At 41.8% G+C, this 21,055-nt stretch overlaps 1 protein-coding gene across 4 annotated transcripts in view; it reads right to left on the bottom strand.

The window, feature by feature from the left end:
* The window catches only part of RAPGEF6 (Rap guanine nucleotide exchange factor 6), a 113,367-nt gene that overhangs the window by 34,435 nt on the left and 57,877 nt on the right, over window positions 1-21,055 (bottom strand). For all 4 annotated transcript variants that reach the window (XR_003545737.2, XM_027747691.2, XM_027747693.2 and 1 more), the window contains exons 7-10: window positions 7,678-7,809; window positions 2,223-2,406; window positions 1,269-1,405; window positions 93-251 (exon numbers count right to left, since the gene is read on the bottom strand). Coding sequence is in view for 3 of the 4 variants with exons in the window: in XM_027747691.2 (XP_027603492.1) it covers window positions 93-251; window positions 1,269-1,405; window positions 2,223-2,406; window positions 7,678-7,809 (612 nt within the window). In the remaining variant the exon portion in view is untranslated. The remainder of the gene's footprint in view (window positions 1-92; window positions 252-1,268; window positions 1,406-2,222; window positions 2,407-7,677; window positions 7,810-21,055) is intronic.

The raw sequence follows: 21,055 nt of genomic DNA, 5'->3' as shown, positions 1-21,055 counted from the left end.
TCCACCCCACCGTATCTTAGGATAAAAGTAGTCTGTTGTCTTTTATTAGATGTTAAAAAATACAAAGTAGTTGTACAGAATTGCAATCTCACCTGACAATCATCTACTTTGGTTCTGACCACTCCATTCATGTACTGTTTGTCCAGAGAGGGAGTAATCCCAAAACTATTTCCCATACAGAGACTCTCGCTCTTCCCATCAGGATAGCTGATTTCCACTGTGCCATTTAAAATAACATACCAAGAATCGAGCTAGAGGAAGAAAAAGAACCAAAACCAAACAAGTGAAGTTAATTCAACAACTTTTCTAAGCTCTTATCTCAGACAGGCTCATTCCTGCACTCCCCAGTTTGCTGTCCCCATGGCTCTGCAACATTTCATTCACTGAAACGGTGCAGTGGAAGGCAGCAATGGAAATGACTGAAACAAGAATGCTTCATTCACTTCACAACTAATTCCAGAGGGAGGAATGCTGATGAAGAGATTGCTTTTTTAATCTGTGGGCTAATTGCTATGATATATTTATACCATTTAGTGAGAGTGAACACTCTTCCCCTGGGCACCCATTTGGTCACTACCAGAGATGAGTCCACCTTGCCCTCCTGGAGGGATGAACAAGGAATGCCATTCCTGAGGGCTTGATCCAAGCAGAGGGAAAGATCTCAAGATAGTGATTCAGGGCACCTATGCTGGGAGCCTGACCACAGACTAACCTGAACATCTGTCTCCTCCCAGGGAACATGTATAGAAACTGCTCCTAATTTAGACATTACTGGGCAAAGATACCTCTCCATATTAGTATTTAAAAAACCCTACATTATAAGAAGAGAGTTTTTTTCTCCAGTGGAAATTATGCCTTTTTTTATCCCACAAATCATCTTTGAAATAAGTTGGCATTTACCTGATAACAACATCCTGAATGCTCTTTAATGCCTATACTTGGTATATAAAGTATATACTTGGTCTATACTTTGACTCTACTTGGTAAAGTCTTGAACAAGACAGTAACCATCACAGAATGGTTTGGGTTGGAAGGAACCTTAAAGATCATCTCATTCCAACTCCCTCCACTGGCAGGGAACCAACACACAGGTAGAATCTCCTGAAGGGATGGACAGAGGTTTGGGGATTTTGGCTACGGGGTCAGGGTGAGAGAAGAATTCTCTAACTTCCAAGTGTGGAGATGGGAAACATTTTCCAGCCCTTCAGCCTCAATGCCCTTGGTGACCTGCCTGTGGCACCCACACGGTGCTGCAAGCACTGACTCACCTCTTGGCCATCCTCGAGGATGATGGCTCCTGCTTGCTCCACCACTTCGAAGATCATCACTGAGCAAAGCTCTCTTCTCACAGACATGGTCATGTTTGCAAAGGCAGGGAGTTGATGCATAAATTCCAATAATTGCTCTGTTGGACAAAGGAAACACTGGTATGACGACTGCAGGGCCCAGGGGTTCCTCAGATCCCTCACCCTCCACAGGTCCATCAAACCTCAGCCACACTCACAATTGCTCAGCGGGGTCACACTCCCCATTAGTGCCTGGGGCTAAATGAGCCCAGTGTGCACTTTGTCATCCACAGCCAGAGCTCGGCTCTGCAGCCTGGCTGGGGCTCTGATTGACTCTCAGGGCAGCAGTCTAGCTAAGAGGAGAAGCACTTCAGCTTCAAACATGGAGAAAAATTAAAAATACCCCTAGGTACAGTAATTACAAGCTTGACAGGAGCATGAAATGATTTTCCAGTGTTCAGAGAGGCAATCTGGAGTACAGCAGAAAGCAAGTTTTGCTATTGAAGTTAATGCCAACTTCTAGTTAAACACTGCAGCAAATTATCTTCATTTGAACTGTTCTACAGTTTACAGCTAAGTATACCTATACTCAGTATGTTCTCTTTGCTATTTAGTAACTAATTCAACAGTTTCAGGCAGCCAAAATTACCTTGCTGCCTGTCCCATCACATCAACACACACAATGACTGTGTATACTTCACATCTTGAGCATCTCAAAGACTAAAATATTTAGTTTTTCAGAACAAATAGACTCTCAGACAGTAAGAGGAGAAATCATTCAATTAAGAGTATCACTAAAGCAAAGTGATCACTGGAAGGCATCACTCATTAACACACACACTGAAAATTAAGTCATTGAACAGCTTTCAGATATGTTTCTCTTACAGATATTATATGATGCAGTTTTATGTAAATTTATGTATTTTTTCTCCTCACCAATGTCATCATCAGTTTTATCTGCAGGCTCTTTCTCAAGGCACTCTCGGACAACATCTCTCCCTAGAAGTGGATCGGAAGTTCTGTCAATGTCTTCATCCTCCTCCTCTTCTTCATCTTCAGAGTCTACAGGTGCTTCTGGAAGACCCGTTAAATCAACATCTCCCATCTCACTTTCTGTGGCCTACAAAGAAAATATCAATCAGACAAAGAGTTCAGTGTCTTCAGTTTAAACATGTATGGTCTGAGGTAGCTAACAAAATAAAAAATAAATTCTGTGACCCACAAGTCAAACTAGAAACTGCAACAGCTCCTTTCTGAACACTGAGGAAAACACATCATGCTGAAATCTATAGTTACTGGATTCTCATTTTATAGTATTTACTATTTCTTGTGAATTCATGTAAAATTGTTTTTTCGTAAGTGGAGTCTGTATTAATCACGAAATAATAATGAAGTTTAATTGGTTACCCAATGCCTGTAGACACATTTCTACTGTCAGCAATAGAGGGCAACACAGACATCACAGTGAGCAGACACACGAGGCCACAGCCAGAGAGAACACAATACATGCAACCAAAAGCAGAACCACACAGGATTCGTTTGCACTAATTCCTTCTGTAAAGTTTAAATGATGTAATTGCATGAAAATAAATTTCCAAACAGATGGAAGGGGGGGGGAAGAAGTTTCAAATTCTCAGTTTCTACAGAGTAGTTGCTCAACCACTCTTTTTGAAGTTTAAGCCAGCATGCAAATCATTTTTCTGTTTAAATTCAAAAATTTCAGCAACAAGATATGTCACTGCAAAGTATAAGGCAATTACAGGGAAACTTGCAGAAAACAGGAGTTTGTTTTTAAATGAGCACATTTACAACGCTTACTTTCACTTTAAAAGAAATCCTTGAGATTCTACAAAAACACTGAACTATCTAAGACATCAAACACTCTGCTTGTTCAGTAAACCTCCAAAACAGAGGATGAATTTAAACACTGTGATGGGGCAGCACAGCTTCTCTGGGCAACCTGTACCCGTGTCTCAACACCCTCACAGAGAAAAAATTCTTCCCTATATCCAAGATAAACCAATTTTTTTCAGTTTAAAACCACTGCCCCGTGTCCTGTCACTACAGGACAATAAAAAGCCTTTTGAATAAGCCCACTCTAAATACTGACAGGGTGCAATAAGGTGTGAGCCCCAGCACCTGGACAGAGGAGCAGCACTGCCTTCCTGCACTAAACCAAAATATCCTGGGGTTTAGATGTAAGCTTGGACTTCGGAGCGTGTCCCTGATTTAACAGTTAGCCAACAAACCTATTAACTAAAGCTTAAATGATTTAGCAAAAACATATCTTTCAGAGGAATCTAACAATACAGAGGGTTAAATCTGTTTTACATTACATCACTTTACTGGCTCCTGTAGCTCACATTAACAGTTTTGGAATTAAGCCCAAGCGCAAATTGTGCTTGGAGAGTCTCAGCAGCACATGATCAGTACAGCGTTTTATACAAGGACTTTTCTAGCATTTCTTCATCTAAATAGCCACAATTTACATCAACTGCTCCAGGCTGAATAAGGCAGACAACAGCACCACTCCCCACTTCGATAATCTCAAGCTAAGGTAGAAAAACTGAAGCTACAGGTTCTACAGAATTTTGTGTATCCTATATGGGAAAATAAATCTCCTTTCTTGGTAAGTTATGACTTGATCTAGCTATGAAATAGGAGATGGTCCTCCAACTGTGCTTCAAAGATTATGTGCAGAGGGTTGACAGAAGGTTGGCAGGTCAGGCAGAGCTGGAAGGAACAGGAAGGGTTCTGCTCATAAAGTCATCTGAGGAAGTAGCTGCTCTTCCCAAGCATGATGCTCCAGCTGTTTCCATTATCAAATATCAAAATCATTCTTAACAGAAACATTCTGAACGACTGATTTACAAAATGAAACCAGAAGCTGCAGTCCTCACATCTCACCCAAACATGGATTTCCAGGATCAGGTCCACAGTGCAGGAGTATCTACCGAGATAACATCCTTGATGCATATTTTATACACAATCCATTTTAGTATCAAGACCTTAACCACAACTGGAATCACTGCTGGGCAATAACGTTGCTGCCCACTGCCAAAGTGATAAATGAAGGATTTGGAAAAAGGTGAAAAGGAGAGAGAAACTTTCACTGACAGAACTGAACAGGTCAGAAAAAAGAGATGCAAATTGGTTGGTCACTGAGAGAAGAGCAGTGCCAGGGGCTGACATTGGCAATTCATCCATTGCAGGAGAGGGGAGACCCTGCCCAGCCACACCTAGAGACACAACCGGGACTCCCTGTGTGAGCCTGGGTGGGCACCTTAAAGCCCATCCCACGAAAGGGCAAAGGAAGATGTTTTCACCGTGTAATACAAGGGTACCTATCACAGGTCAAAGCAGTTGTACCAACCCTCATTTCAACTGCTCTCTGCACAACCACACATTCCCCTGCTTCTGGTTGAACACCATAGTTCTGAAATTAAACACACTGTCAGAACGGGGTTGAATGAAAAAAATGAATAAAAACTTGAAAATCCTCTTCAAGCAAGAAGTTGTTTTAAAAATTGTAGGGAACAACTTACTTTTTTTTTTTTATTATTATTAAAAAAGGTCTACAGTCCAACAGAAAGACAGCTGCTGTGCAGTATTCCAAGCAAGCTGGAATTTGCAATACACACATTTGGACATTTCGGTGTCCCTGTTTCGGACACCAAAACACTGAAAGCTCCAACAGGGAGCATCAGCAGTACAGGACAAGAGAGAAAAATACCTTCATAAATTTATTTGCACCACTTTTTGCAACTAACTCAAGGTTTAACACCATGTGCCCATAGCAGTGCTTACAGGCAGGAATCCTCTTGTGCTGATCTCACCTTCAGCTTTATGTTCATCATTTCCTGTTTAACTGGAAATGGGTTTTATCCTGGGCTGAGATGCAGCTGGAACCAGTGAGACCTCATTTCAACACTATCAATGAATGCAGTGTACACAGATGAACAGAAAGTCTTTCCAAATCTTAATAAAATACTGCATCATTCTTTGGTTCTACCACTCTAATCCTATTTTCCTATTCTGGAATGACGTTTGCACTACTTACTGTAAAAATTAATGTTAAGATACCATTCATAAAAAAGGTCATTTCAAGGCTACATTAATCAAAATTATTCAGAACATTAGTGACATTAATGACATTACTGGAGAGCTTGGCATGCAATAGATACAAAACTGACTGCAACAGCAAAGCAGCATTTTCCAAATACTCCATGAAAAGCTGTATTTTGTTGTACCAAAAATGCTTTCAATTACTGAGCCAATACATTACACTCAAAATGTAGGTTTACTGCATATCAAAGAGATTCTCTGCCTTCATAATACGATGAATATTGGGGGAAACAGTTTCTTTTTTCTTTGTGATTTCAAAAACTGTCTGTACTGACGTGTCACTGCAATATAATGCAATGTTAAACACTGTGCCATGGCATTATTACACCATATCTATCTATTACCAAGCAATATCAAGCTATCACTTAGAGATGTGTGACAAACAGTAAGGGAATTCTCCAACACTAACTGTTACTGCTACTGCAATAAAGCCCATAAAATACATAAATGCACCTAAAGTGCATCTTTTAACAGGTTGGTGTTTGCACATTAGGCACATGAGAAAATATACTAAAAATTCACTAAAAAAATAAGAAGGGAGAGGGAACCTCACTGGGTTGTTGGGTTCCCCCCACCCCACTCCTGACATGCCTGTTGCACATCTTATCTTCACCAACAGCTCATCAAATGCTGGATTCTCCAATGCTGTCTGCCAGGATTCAGGACACTGTAGCTCTGATCATAAAGGGCTGTAACATTATCTTTGAGGGTCTCCCACGAGTCTGACAGTGCAGACCTGTCCACGATTCCTTCAGGATTCAAAACCAGCCAGGCTCATGTCACTGAATAGGAAATTCCTATCTGAAAAGTCCCCACTCCTCAAAATTAATAGAAAATCTGCAGATATTTTCACATTAATATGTTAATCATTCCTTAGGGTACAAAATACTTTGCACCACTGTTTCTTTGCTACAGTGCATATGAATATGTTACTCCATCATTTCTTTTACTGATACAATTTTTATTTGTTTAGCAATTATGCTCTTCTGGCGTTTTCTGATGAGTAGACAAAAGGCAATTAACCACACACGATAGAATATTCACTCATTACAAGATATCATGGCTAGAATGATATCTTCATTATCAATAATATATTTTAAGTGCTTTTCACTTAGAGCAACCTCTCCAAACTACTCAGGTAGACAGGCAGGCAGACATGGTCAGGGAAACCATCCATCACCATCCTAATGCCTGACATGCTAAGGTACAACACACAGACTAGTTCTGGTGACTCTGACTGATCACATCAATTCTGTTGATGCAGAAAATAAAAAATGATAAGAATAATCAAGATAAAGAACACCATCTTCCAGCAGGGCCTCTCAGAAGTTAAAGGAGTCACAGAGCATCTTGGAGAGGCTCTCTCAGGGATGCCAGCTACTCCTGACCCAGCTGGCAGCAAGAAAATCTAAAGAAGTAGTAAGGGAATAGATGAAACAGGACAAAAACTCTGAGACACTTCTAATGTTCTAAGGGAAATTTTGCTTTAATGGCTTATTTTTAAAGCTCCCTAAATAATACGTTGCTGTAAATAGAAATATCACTGATCTGCTTCTAGTATAGAAATAATACCCAGACAGCACCTAAGGAGAGGGAACAGGTGTCTGAAATCAAGTTACACCTACACTGTGCTCCACAATTCTGTGTACCCAGTGCTGGGGCTGGATTGTAACTTGGAAGTGGAAAAGCTGTGAAATTACTGATCAACACAGAGCCAAGCTGAGCCCCCTCATCAAGCAGAACATAAACACCCATGGAATGAGCTCTGGGATGTGACACCAGACAGGTAACTTATTAAGTGTATTATCTGTAAACAAATGAAGCTCTCTCTGGATTTCAGCCAACTTCTATTCTCAGCAAGCCACACTAGAATTTCCACAGTCAATTAGTGCAGGGAGTGGGTTTATTACCATGCTTTTGTTTGCAGAACTGAACATCTGCTATTAGCAATAAATACAAATAATCAAGGAAGGTATTGGAAACATGAGGCTGATTTCATGAGATTTGTTCCATTTCAGAAAGGAAAACGATCCCATAAATCAACAAATATGACTTCTGAAAGCCACAGAGTACTTGGTGGTACAGACAGATGTGAGAAGCAACAAAAAGAGTTTTACAAGCAGCTTGTTGCACTCCCGTGTGTCCGTGGGGGTGGGCAGAAGTACCAAGAGGGCTTTACCCAAAATCTTGGATAAAGGGCCGCTCTTCTTCTTTATGGAATATTTAACATCAAGGAAGGCAAAGCAGGAAACAAAAGCCATCTCACCTGATAGATGTCAGACAGGCTGCTGCTCCCAGAGTCACTGGCAATGCTACACCCAGACTGGCTGGAGGGCACGTGTGTCACCTGAGGGTGGGGATTGTCCGTGAGGTGCATCTTGGTAAGGTCAGCTGGGAGCTGGGAACAGGAAGGATTTGGGGAAAGGCAGGAAAAAGAAAACAAGATGTATAAGTCTGATTTGAAGACACGGTTATTTAAATAACTTTTGTTGTGTGTTTGTGTTTGAATTGCTGAATTATCGAATCAAACTCAAACTGAATTTGAATCTGTAACTCGATGTACATTTTGAGAAAAAGCTAATTTAGACTAAGCTTGCCCAATCACACTCCAGATTTCATATAACTGATAGAAAATGATGCACCTTTCTACAGAACAAAGGTCTGGGCCCTTTATAGCTGATATCCCCCAAGAAGATAAATATATGATGCTGGCCAAACAGCCTGCAGTATTTAACAGTAGCTGACGTTACAATCCAATATGAAGCAGGATTCCTCTTTATAAATTCAATTTATGCACCTTAGTTCGAGAATAACCTTTAGAAAATACCAATATAGAACAAAAAGTAATGTAATCTAAACAAAAGGTTTGGTCTATAAAGGGCTTTGAATTTTAAGAAAATGAGTACACAGAAAGAATGTGATGCATTTTTGGTACAGCTATATACAACAGTACCTCTATTTTATAAATCTATCTGTAAATGAGCACACATATGCAGATATGTAAATTCTAGTGTATGACTCAAGTCCACAAATATGGTTCTTCAACTGAAAAAAAGCAAATATCAGCAATGGCTTTTGAAGATTCAAAGCTGCATGAAATCCTGTCAAGTAACCAACCCTTTAATTCAGCTGCTTGTTTATTTTCTGCCACATGTACTTCTAATATTTTTTAAATTTATACTCAAAAATATGAAAAGAACATTGTACCAAGGAATCATAGATTCTCTACGTGCTTTTACCATTGTAAATTATAAAAGTTATACACTATTCCTTTAAAAAATGTTCTGATGCAGAAAAAAGCCCAAAACTAATCTGACAGAATCAGTGCCATGATCAAATGAAAAGATTTCTTCTGTAAAGATTCCACATTGTTGTGTCAGCCACATCCAGTCCTACAAATTAAAATACAGTATTGTACAAATGCTGCTGCTCTGGTATCAACTTTATAAATACTGACTAAAGAGAAATGGTAAACAGGTTTTGATTTGGAATCATGTTTTTATGTCCATTATTTGAAGAGCACACAAGAGAAGCACTTTACCAAATATCAGTTCACTATTTTCCAAAAAAAGTGGCACCACGGGTCTTCCCACCCCCAGAAAAAAAAATCTGATACCCTCTGACACTTGTAACAATTTTATTATCAAATTGTGATGAGGAACATGGGGAATGTTGTGTCCCTTGTAATTCCCATGACATTCCCATTGGCAGTCACTACTCAAACCAAACCACTCTATGGGCTATGAAAGACTATAATGCTATTTCTCCCTCTCCTAATTCTTACCTTATTCTAGCTTTGTGTATCTTTTACTAACAAAAAGAAAGTATAAAATATCCAACCTGTAAATTCATACCTGTGGTCACGTGCATCTGTGACAAGGAGAAAGTTTGAAATGATTACTAAACTCTCACAAACGCCCACAAAAAACCCCATCAGAGTAGGAAGTGTTAAATAGTGAACTTGATCCAAAAGGGAACACAACACTTTGAAGCCACCAGAAAAGGTTTTGCAGGTTGAAAAAAAAAAAATCTATTTTCAGGATTTGAGGACAGCAAAAAGGTCAAAGCATTCAGGTGACAAAATCCAACCCAGTGGCCACAGGTACCCTCGCTGTGAGCACACGGGGGAGAGCTGATGTGACCTCCCAGCTACAGCAAAATGAGCAGCAGTGAAGCTGGGATTTAATCCTGGTCCAAGTGAACACAGTACAGAACCCATTTCTGTGCCACACACAGCACAGCACCTCTGTGCCCATGCAGCACCTCTGCCAGGCACGAGGGAGTCACATCATCACCCTCCCTACAGCCCACAGTGGGTAAGGCACCGATGTCTCCCCACACTGCTGGGGGAGGTTGCTCCCCTGGCTTTCCCCACGTGCTGTTGCAGGGCAGGGCTGGGTGTGGGTGCCACGGGGTGACACTGCTGCCCTGCTCCTGGAGCTCACCCCCAGCTCCTCTGCGGCAGCACGGCGCTCCCAGCCACGCTCCCAGCACGTCCGAGCCAGGTCAGCACAGCACTTCCAGGGAGAACATCCAGCAGCACTGTGGGACTGCTGGCCAATTACCAGGCAGGGCTGCTGGCAGAGACACTGCAAGTCAGTGGAACTGAAAAATCCAGGAGTTTCAGGAAATTACGGAACAAATCAGCCCATAGAGATTCATTACCCCAGTACTGCTGCAAACTCCTCAGCCTGTCCCCATCTTTATAACATCCCTATCCCAACAACCAGCTCCGATTCAGCTTCCATCTTTCCATCCATGAGCACATCCCACACTGACTGTGATAATACAGACAACACAAGGAAATCTAATTTAAGCTGCCTGCTATCCAGATTCTCAAATTTTCAAAACTACTCCAAGAACACAGTGAGCAGGACCAGGAGAGGAACCAAATCTATGGGATTTCCCAGGAGAACAAGGGTAGGTGCCTGTTCTCTGCCAACAACTGGTTTTATTAAAGCCTGTTCTGGCTCAAAGACATCACCACACACTCTAAGATACCAACTACCACATACAGTTTATCTTCTCTAATTTAGTTTTGATTTTTAAGGTTCTTGTGACAAACATTGTTTTCCAAACCTAGATTGAGAAGTGGAGCTCTGTCTGGTTTAGTGGAAGGTGTTCTTGCCCACAGCAGGGGATTGGAAAGAGAAGAGCTTCAAGGTCTCTCCCAACACAAACCATTCTGATTCTGCAATTCTAATTAATGCTGGAACAGAACGTGGTTCTCAAAATAAGCAAGTTGTGGATATACTTTGTATGCCATTTTCACAAAAACTCACTGAAGACCAACTCAAAGCACCACCAGCCTTCCCAAAGGAGTATTTCTAATCAACTTATTACTTCTAATCACAACTGATCTTCATTCCCCCTGCCAGCCTTCCCTTCATTTCCATCACCTATAAAGGGTATGTACAACACTTCTGCTGGACTCTGCAATATATTCTTGTAAAGGACATTTAATGCAAGTTAGATGCAAGGAAACACCACAATATCTCTTTAAATTGGAGAGAGAGAGATAAGGTTTATTTGAGACAAGTGACCTTTAAAGTACTGCTTGCCACTCTACTCGATCTCCCAAAATAAATCAAAGCTTCTGCCTTTTGTATGTCATTTTTATTACCCAAACTGATTGTTCTTTCTCTCAGAGCTCACTAGGCAGTAAGACACAGAGAGGATGTTCCTGTACCAACATGACAGCAGGCACAGGAAGGACTTGCTGGATGTGGTAGGGAAGTTGCTGGAAGTGACATAAAATTGTCTTAACTATCAATGATTATATTTTTTTTTTGTGAAACTTAGAAACTCTTGTTACAATTGCATCCATACCTTGAAAAATCATGCATTGGGACACAAGTACAAAATAGCAATGTTTCCCTGTGTCCACCTTAGAGATGCTTTGGGATGCAGATGTATGCATCTGCAATATCTTCTGGTTAGGTGTGTGCCCCAGCAGCCACAGACAGGAAATCCCCAAACATCCATGAAATTCTGATAAACACTCCAATAGACTACTTCTTTGCCACTTTAAACCACAACAATTTCATTTTTCCCCAAGAAGGGATAATCTGGAATTGGAATATGAGTACATCTGACATGCTGGCACAGTCTGTCCCTGCATCTGTGCCAGCACATCCTTGTGACTGACCTTTCCCAACAAAGGGATATTTAGGACCAAACCCCCCACAGAAATGCCACACTGCAGCTCAGAGCTGCACAAGAAAGAAAGTTAAGAAAATAGAAGTTCTGGTCGGTACAGCCACCTACAGCTCTGCCCTCCCACTGAGTCAGGAAAACACAGTTGGTGATTACACCAAAAAATCTTGGCTCAACAAGGGAATTTTTAAAGAGATATTGCAAACTGCAGTGGGAAAAAAGGAGAGAAAAAACACTAAACCCTCTGGAAGCTCAACCTAATGGCAGCATCAGCCTGTCTTGCCACACAAACCCAGAAGCACTGGCAGACTGGACTAGGTTTTGTTAAAGGTGTGTGAAATTTGGGAATAGGGTACAGAGGGACACCTCACCCTGCTCACCAGGACACAAGCAAGGGCGGGTCACTCAGCAGAGAGGGGAGGGAGGGGGAGAAGACATGGGAGTGCAAAAGCCAGCTCTGAGTAACAATTAATAAAAACTGACATGAACAAAATATTAAACTTTCCCCCCAGCAACCCTGAAAACACCCCAAGGTGAAGACTCCAGAGGTCCACCAGGAGCTGGGCTTTTGCCATTGATTTCATGGGTGCAGCCACCCAGCACCAAAGCACTCCTGCTGCCAAAGCAGAGAACTGCAAACTTTCTAAAAGTAGTCTGGCAACAAGAGCAGAGCAACAACGTGATGGTTTCTCCAGGAGACTGCTGAGGGTTCCCACAGTTCCCCAGTAAGAACTGTATCGAGTCTAACAAAGATGAGTACAAGGTTGTGCACCTGCACCAAGTCTCATGTCTGTAATTTTGAAAATAATTGGGGCGTGAGCTCTGATACACAGCCCAGCTCCCAGGTCAGCAGAGAGAGGAGAGTGCGTCTGCTGTGACATTTAATTCCCACGTAAACTCCATTTACTCTCAGCAGTGAAGTCACACAGAATACTTGGGAATTAAATTAAAGGCTAATTTCACTATAACAGACTTTTAAGATTGCACATGCCCTGTACAACAGAGCAAATGACATGACCTTTGACGAGATGACCACCCGTCAACTCCTCTGAGAAGGACACTAAAAATGATGGTCAGCCTGAGGACAGCCTTCCTTTATGTGCTCCTCAGGAAGGGTTTGCTAAAAATAAAGGCTCTGGAAAGTCATTGCAGAGGTTAAATAGAGAGAAAGGCAACCACAGAAGTCATGAGCGAAGTTCTATCACAGGACAGCTAAACAGACTTTTTTCTTTTTTATTCTCCACTTTTTTTGATGGAAAGGAATCATTAGAACCTCTATTGGCACAGAGACCATGCCCTTCATCCTGCATTTCCACAGTGATTTAGTTTTGGATTTGCTGGTATCTTTACCCTGTGGAAGAGGCACATCTTTGTGTTCATGCCACAAGTTTTGAAAATACCTGTCAGTGTTTCCTGTTACACTTGGGATAACCAAAAAACACAGGCTGAAAAGGCACAGACAACATGAATTTGCAAAATAGTCTTGACAGAGACACAAGACCTATGAGTTATCTTTTTCTACATGTGAAAGACGCTTCACCATCGTGTTTCACCCTGCAGTAAGTGGTATGTTTAATAAACATATTCAGAAACATCCCACAATGAGGGCAGTGGCCAAAGGACTCATCAGCAGAAAACAGATTACTAAAGGAAGCACAACCTGCATAATTCTCCTGGTGTACAGCATCCATTCCAAACTCAAATTAATGGAAAGAAAATGCATAACAGGGAACCAAAAGGTTTGCCTCATTCTTTTTTTGGTGCTCCTTGATAGCAAAGTTTTTTATCAGTTTTTCTGGATCCCCACATGGATGTTTACAACCAATCGATCCAGTCTGGACACGGGAGAAGCATCAGCCTCTGAGGGAACAGTCTGTCCTTTTCCAGGCTGTGTAAGCAAATTTTCTGTCCTTGGTTTTACAGATTGTCAGTAACCTTATACCTTATTTGCTTTTCTGAAGTTGCCTGAAACGTTGCCAGTGAGAATAATATTCAGAAACAACATGGGATTTATTTTCCATGGAACACCCGAGGCCCGGCACAGCCCTGTGGTGTCGGAGCTGCCGTGGAAAAGCCCCAACCCGCCACCCCACTGCTGGCACCAGCTCTCCAAGACAAACAGCCCCAAAGTTAAGGCACATATATCCAGTATTTTGTTTACTGCTTGAGGTTTTCCATGAAGAGGTTTGCACTGCTTTAAGCTGGAACCATTAACACGTGCTCAGGGCAGTAGCTGTGACGGCACTGGGTAACCTCAGCTTTAGGAAACACTCCTGCTCCGCCTCCAGCACACCCAAGTGGTTTAGGGACAGCAATTTGCCTTTCTCAGATGACACAGAAAGCCTGCACTGTTACAAACTGCCAGCTAAAAAAAAAAAAAAAGGTATATTTGCCTTCAGTCTTAAACCAAACTGCCAAACTAAAGAGACCACTTGAGCAGGATCCTCTGAACCAGAAGCTCCCACCTCTCCCTTTCAGTGTCTACATCCTTCCAGTCTCTTCTTACGCCATTTTCTCTTTGACACCCTTGATTCAACACCTTCCACAGACTTAATATTGAATTAGTTCTGCCTGAATTTCTCCCTTTTAATTCCCATTTGCGCTTCCAGCCTTTGCATCCTCCCATTTTTTGGCAGCTCTGGGAGCTTTCCTCTTTCTGTTGCAATCTCAGGTACACCTCCAACAACTCTGATTTCCCAAGAACCTACCAAAGCAGGGAAAGCTCTGTCTGAGGAGTTGGAGTTTTTTCTTGGTATCAGTAAATTATTTTAATCATCTCATATATCATGCCAGTAAATTAACAAGGAACCACCAAAACCCACAAGTTCTCTGAAGTTATTCTGCAGAATTTTCAGTAGCCTTTTTCACAAGGATTTGTATAAATTTGCTCACCTTTTACATATGAGCTACAATTCTGTTCCAGTTTAAAATACACTTAGAGCTGTGTTAATGGGAGAGGAGAAAGTTGCTCCTCTGAGATACAGAGAGAGGCCACTTAGGTGTCCACAGAGAGGGTAAGATGAGCCCAGCTGAATTAGCCATGCTGACATCAGTCCTCAGCTAACTTAATGCAAACAGAAACATTTCCTCCTTAAAGACCACAGATGGTCCACCAGTGGCACAAAAGAAGTCTTATTCAGATTTTTAAAGAGCAGCAAGGATGTTTGGGAGCGGGTTTTTTGTTGTTTTTAAAGCCCACTGATGGTTCAAGGTTTTTCCCCAAGAGGTTCACATAAAATCCTGTAACCTTCAATACCATGATGCAAAGAAAAACGGTGCCTATCCAACTACACAAACTTCATGACATTATTTATTTCAAATCACGTTTCAATTCATTACGTACAGTACCTACCCCAGTTATTATCAGTACTACAGATATGAATCTCAAAGAAATAAGGACCAAGCTGACACCATTCACAATAGCTTTGCAGTGCCTTGAAAACTATCCCTGGAGCCTTCCTAAAATATCTCCAGGCTTACATTAAAATAAAAGAAGTGCACACAACACATAAAAAAAAAATCTAAAAGAATTAATAATCCCCAGAGGCTGTTCTGTGCCTCTGGCAGCCAAGAGCTTTTTGGTCTTCATGGCTCCTACAGCCCATAGAAAATAAAATCCTCTGAAGCATTACGTTTCCTTAGTTACAATAAGGTGACACGAGGACAGAATTTCAACCTAAATTCTGGTGTTGCCTTAAACCACACATGTAATGCAATTTTAATTTGGTTGTCATATGTCTAAATTATAGATTACTACTATGCCTTAACTCACGATATGTTGAGTGTCTGACACGCAAACAGCTTTGGAGAGAAATGGGTCTGCAAACCCACCTGTGAAAAACTGTACCAGTATTGGTGGGAGCTCCATTATACTGGGAATATCCAGCATGTAAACATAGTTGATGGTTGCAAAAAATGCAACTTAACACAGACCAACTTTTCTCTGGTCCACTCAGAGAGTAACATTTTTTTAAATGCCAACACTTGTGTTTTGTTATTTTGAATATGAAACAGGACATGTTCAAAAAGTGCCATTTTCAGTGCCAGAGATCAAATTTTACTCTGTGTTCTCACCACTGAAAATTAATACATTACAAGAGCAAAAAGAGCCTTTTCTGAATAATTACAGTAGGAAACAAACTGTGACAGGAGCTGGGGATGCTCTGAGTTCTGTGAGGAGCGCAGGAACTCCGGCAGCAGCCCCACTTTGGGAACTCTCATCCCCAGCCACTCCTGCAGGGCACATGGAATTCCACATCTACACCGAGCTGCATCTCGACTGAATAATTTATCAGCTCTCAGAGACACGGTTGGTAAAACACAGCGGCGATGACGAGCCCTCTTTACACATCCCCAGGCTGCTCCGTCCTCAATGCAGTGACACGCAGGTGACAACCAGCTCCAGGGACACACCGAGCAGGGCTCCAAGGACGTGGGAGCACAGCGAGCTCACTGATGCTGCCAGCATCACCTCGGAGCCAGGAGCTGGGTAGGGAGGCCCTCAGATCCTGCACATGCTAAAAAAACAACAAAGGAGCACCAATCTCCAATGCACGTTCTCTTTCTGCATTCATCAAGAAATGCATTCGTGGAAGTGAGAGGGGCAAAACAGGGTGGTTCCAGCTCAGGCTGTAGCTGTAAGGAGAATTGTAACAAAGCAGGCTTAAAACAAACAAAGTCTAGGAGGAAATAAATGAACAGATAGGTATTTATTTGCATATTAAGAGCCAATTTCCCATAAAAACAATACTTCAGGAAAAGGCTTTTTCTGTTGAAAAGCAGTACAATGTGTACTTGCCCCTAACTTTAACATATTATGCACTAGACTATAAGAAATTCCACGTTTTCTAGAGTAAATGGCCACACAGCTCATACTAAACCATTTTTATCTTAACAAACTCTCAAGCAAAAAGTGTGGTTAAAATGTTTCATGGAAGGTATCCCGGAAGCTGTTACAGAAAAGAGAATTGAAACCTTTATCTAAGTGTAAGAAAAATCGTCATTTGTCAGTCCAAGCCTTCACTCTCCAAGTGCTCAGGGATCAGAGTACTGAGGAGCCAAGGGGCTGTGCTCCTACAAATATCATGGAGAATCGAGGCAATCCTTCTGAGCAGGGGATGGAGGGGGAAAAGATCAGAAAACACGGGATAGGAGAGACCGTAAATACTCTGAGGAGCTGGTTGAAACTCCAAAAACTCAAAAGAGGGCTAAATCATGCAACCCAAAGTTCACAGGAGGGGAGAGAAGCATCAGGAGCCAGGAGAGGAGCTCAGGGGGGCAATCCCCCAGAGTGATGACAGGGTGCTCCACAAGGCTGAAAGCTGGGCTGGAAGCTCCAGGTATGAACAGAGAGAGACTGGAGGGAGATGCAAGGCCAAGGAGAAGAGAAAGGCGTTGTCAAAACTGACAGAAAAAAAAGAAAGCAAAGGATCAGTTACTCTATTTGCACTGAAAACATTTAGAATTCATCCTACCAGGGCCACTTTCCATAGAAGTGCGTTAGCAAAGACAAGGCTGACATCGAATCCAATCAAGGACACACTATCAAAGCTCTGTTTTTCTTCTAAGGAGCTGAAAATAAACCTTTAATTGCATGAAGGTTTCAACTTAAGATCCTGGAGATCAAACTGATGCCCTTTGGAACCAGAAGATGACGTTACACTGATTTTAGTTATGGATAACCAGAACTTGCATCATGTCCCTCTGAGACAACACCAGAAATAGAAAAGGGACTGAAAAATGACTCCAAGTCTTCTGCACTAACCCAAACACAAACTTCTACAGAGCAAATGTATCTTGTTATTATGCCTCCCATTATTAGATTTTATCTAAACAGCAGAAAGAGAAGAGCACAGAAGCCTAGAGAAAATAAATTACTGTCTACTGCTGTAAGATAAGTTTAACATGCACCTGGGATCTTGAATGAAACTGTTTCCCTTCACGAAAAAACATTTTAGAAGCTTAAATGTTAATTCAAAAACTCTTATTTTCTATAAAAAGCACATTATCTCAAAAAGCATCCCTTTTAAATATCCTCTAAAGAAACATTATCCAGTCATTCTGTACTTTCCCCATCAGACCTTCCTGTTTCACAAACAGGGTAACTGTGGATACATTCTAGGCTTGGAAAATTATTAGGATGTGCATAAAATTTCTATTACAGAAGAATCATATACATCTAAATCATTAAGTTTAAAGCTCTCTTTTATAATGACTTCACAGTGCAGCTACAGTAAAGAGTCCAATACCACAAAGTGCATCACAGACAATTTAACAGAGAGAGTTATGATCAGAATTACAAAGATGATCAGAATCTTGCTGAGATACTTGTGAATTATTTAATTTTTTTGCTTTAAAACACTGCACTGGTATCACAGGAGTTTAGTTCAGTGTAAGTTGAATGTCTCTTGTCCTCACAAACACAACCAGTAGATCTCCACAAACCCGATGCAAAGTCCTCTACCTTCCCTCATCCTCTTCCAGAGTCACAGTGGCTTGACAGCTGGCACTGCTTTGATCACTGTTCACCACACTCCTGGCTGCTTATCACCCTCCCCACGTTCCCTCACGGATGCCTGCATCTATTTATCTCATCTCCCACAGTCTATCATTCCAGAAAGGACACAGTCCCCAGGGCAGGGACCACCCCTTACGACGAGCAGTTCTGCCCCTGTGCTGGGTCCTCCAGACACGACTGACAGAGAACAACCAACAGCTTCCTGCCAAGGAGATGCTGATCTCTCCCAGACACATTTCCAAGGATCAGCACAGTTTTGAGAAACACATTGACCTCCACGAGGGCACTGCAGAAATTCACCACGCTCACAGTTCTCTCCTCAGTTCAGCCTCCTTCTGGCAGCTCCTGATGCAGGAGAATAGATTGCACTGATCACTTTACACAAGTCTACTCTGTCCTTTTACCTTCAGAAGCCAAAGGCCACAGAGTCTCTGGGGGATGAGGGGTGGGTGCAGCACCAAGCAGTGTGTGCTGTGCAAACTGGTGTGGACACCCCTTGTGCTTGGAGAACATCTTCCCAGTGCCCACAGAGCTCCTGAAGCTTCTCCTCCTCCACAGCCACACCAATTAACCTCCCCAGGCTAAGGTTAACCTTCAGAAGTGTTCTCCTTCATGTACCTTCATGAAAGCTTACCTTTATGATTAGTCATAAGAAATATGACTTCATCTTGCTCTGATTCAATACATGGATCATCACACTGTCACATCCAGAACAGCTGTAATTACAACTGAGTCAAGAGCCCATTTTCAGACTATTGCCCTATACCGGTTTAAAAGCAACTAATTAAAACAATTCTGGGACAGATCCACATAAACCTAAGTTCTAGTTTCAAAATAGTATCTCAAAATACTTGACATTTTCAAGTTAAAAGTTATAAACTTGCATATTTAAAATTCTGACATCACTTATTTTGCTGATTACGTATTATTATAAAACACCTGTCATAGAAACAGATTTTAGTACAAAAGTTAGCTAAAACCAAAATGGAACAAACTCAGACCTAATTCAGCTCATCAGTGTGTTTAATCCTATGCACACTTCTCTTCAGTCACAGAACATCATGAACAGATCTCTTTAAAAGTTGGAAGGGGAGTTGCAGGAATTTTGGGGTGTTTTGTGGGGTTTTTCAGAAGGAAATAAAGATGCTTTACCTTTTGTGGGTTTGAAGGTAAAAAACTTTTAGCTATGGATTGGAATGCAAAACCCGTTAACGGGTTCTCATCAGCCATCAAAAAAAAAAAAAGAAAGAAAACCCAAACCTCCCCCTCCCCAACATTTTATACCATTTCATTTATGATTAGTGGTTAAATGGCTTGGCTGGTGGGGCAGCAATCTGCTGGGTACTGTCCACAGAGCTGACACAGGGGTCAAAAATCTTTTTTATATTATTATTTTACCCCTGTCAAGCTCTTATTCGAGCACATGGTTTCTTTTTTGTGGTTTCTCACTTCAGCCCAAACTCTATGGAAAGAGCAATCCCAGCTGAAGCACCAAGGTGACTAAGCATTCCTTAAGCAGTATTACAACATTCAAACCTCCTTAATAAGGGCAGTGCAGGTAAGCCAAGCTTAAGTAAACTCAGCCTTTCATAATTAATGTCTGCAGAGTAGGAAGGGAAAAAAAAAAGAGAGCCATGGATGATGCTACAGAGGCCAGGATTTGCCAGCAGAACTCCGAGGTGAGGAGCCACAATTACTGCCTGAGGACACAGAGCCCACCCACCCTGCAAGACCACGAGTACCTGCAGCTCCACTTCACCTGACAACAGGCTGGACTCAGGACATGGAACAGGCAAATGCAGCCACCCCAACACCCAGGTATTGCCATGCTGGCTTTGGCAGCCACACAGGAACACCCCAAACCCAGCACCGCTGTCACCCCACACACTGCGAGCTGCCGTTCACACGTTATCAGACACCAAAACCAGAGGGGGGAACCATCCTGGACGGGGCTCCCACACGCCCAGTTGGCTTCTCCCTGTGCCCTTCCACACTGGCATGCCACTCAGACTCTAAACTTTTTGGGATCAAAGTCAAGAGCAAACCTCCTGCTCCAAAGTCAGTGCTGCATCTCGCACTGCCCACAGCACAAGGATTTTGCCCACTGCCTCCAAACCCTCATGGCTTCCACATGCCAGAAAGTTGCCCAGTCTTTATTCTAGCCTTCAGATATAAACTAATAATAAATAATAATTAAAAAAAGGAATATATGCCTGGCCTCAGGTTTGTAAGGCAATTCCCATGTCTTAGGTAGCTACTTCTTGGGGTTAGCCTTACTAAAACACCAGGAACTCAGCTGAGCACACCATACAGTGAGAGTCTGATAAATAGTGTATTTTTTAATTTCTTTAAAGGCTTTTATCTCAAAAGGTGGGTTTGCTCAAATGTTCTAGCTTTCATTAGCTCCTTTGAAAGAAACACCCTTCCCTCCCCAGTTTCAGAGAAATACTGCATTCTCAGACACACAAAATAATTTGGGTCCTTTAAAGCTAATTGTAATTACATAGTTCAGCTAAATAATTAACCAATTCCACGCTGCTGCACAAAGGAAACAAGCAGTACAGCTTCACACAGCTTGGAAATTAGAACATCAGTGGGTTTGTATACCAATATTTTCAAGTTAGCAAAATATGCCAGCAGTTATAAAAATGTTACACTTCAATAACACTCGCCTCACATTTATAGGCTAAAGAGCAAGCTTTACACATCTCATGAGCAAATGGTATTTTTTATACTTGCTGTTAAATTTGCAAGCTATTCATGCATAAAACAATTCCCTCCCTTCCTGTTTAGAAATGATTCCACAAGAATAGTTCATGCACAGCCAGGATTCCAGCATCTCCAACCCAGCGTGCTGCTGGGATGAGAAGGGAACACTCAGACAGCACCAGGGCTGTCAATACATGTCACAGAAATGCAGTACAGACAAAATCTTACTTACTTTGGAGGCCCAGGGCTGCAGACAGTTGGC

Source organism: Pipra filicauda, unplaced genomic scaffold (genome assembly GCF_003945595.2).
Source record: "Pipra filicauda isolate LSUMZ 115617 unplaced genomic scaffold, ASM394559v2 scaffold89_size2521313_pilon, whole genome shotgun sequence".
In the NCBI taxonomy this organism is placed as follows: Eukaryota; Metazoa; Chordata; class Aves; order Passeriformes; family Pipridae; genus Pipra; species Pipra filicauda.
Note: the sequence above shows the minus strand (reverse complement) of the source record. Positions and strands in the feature narration are given on the sequence as shown.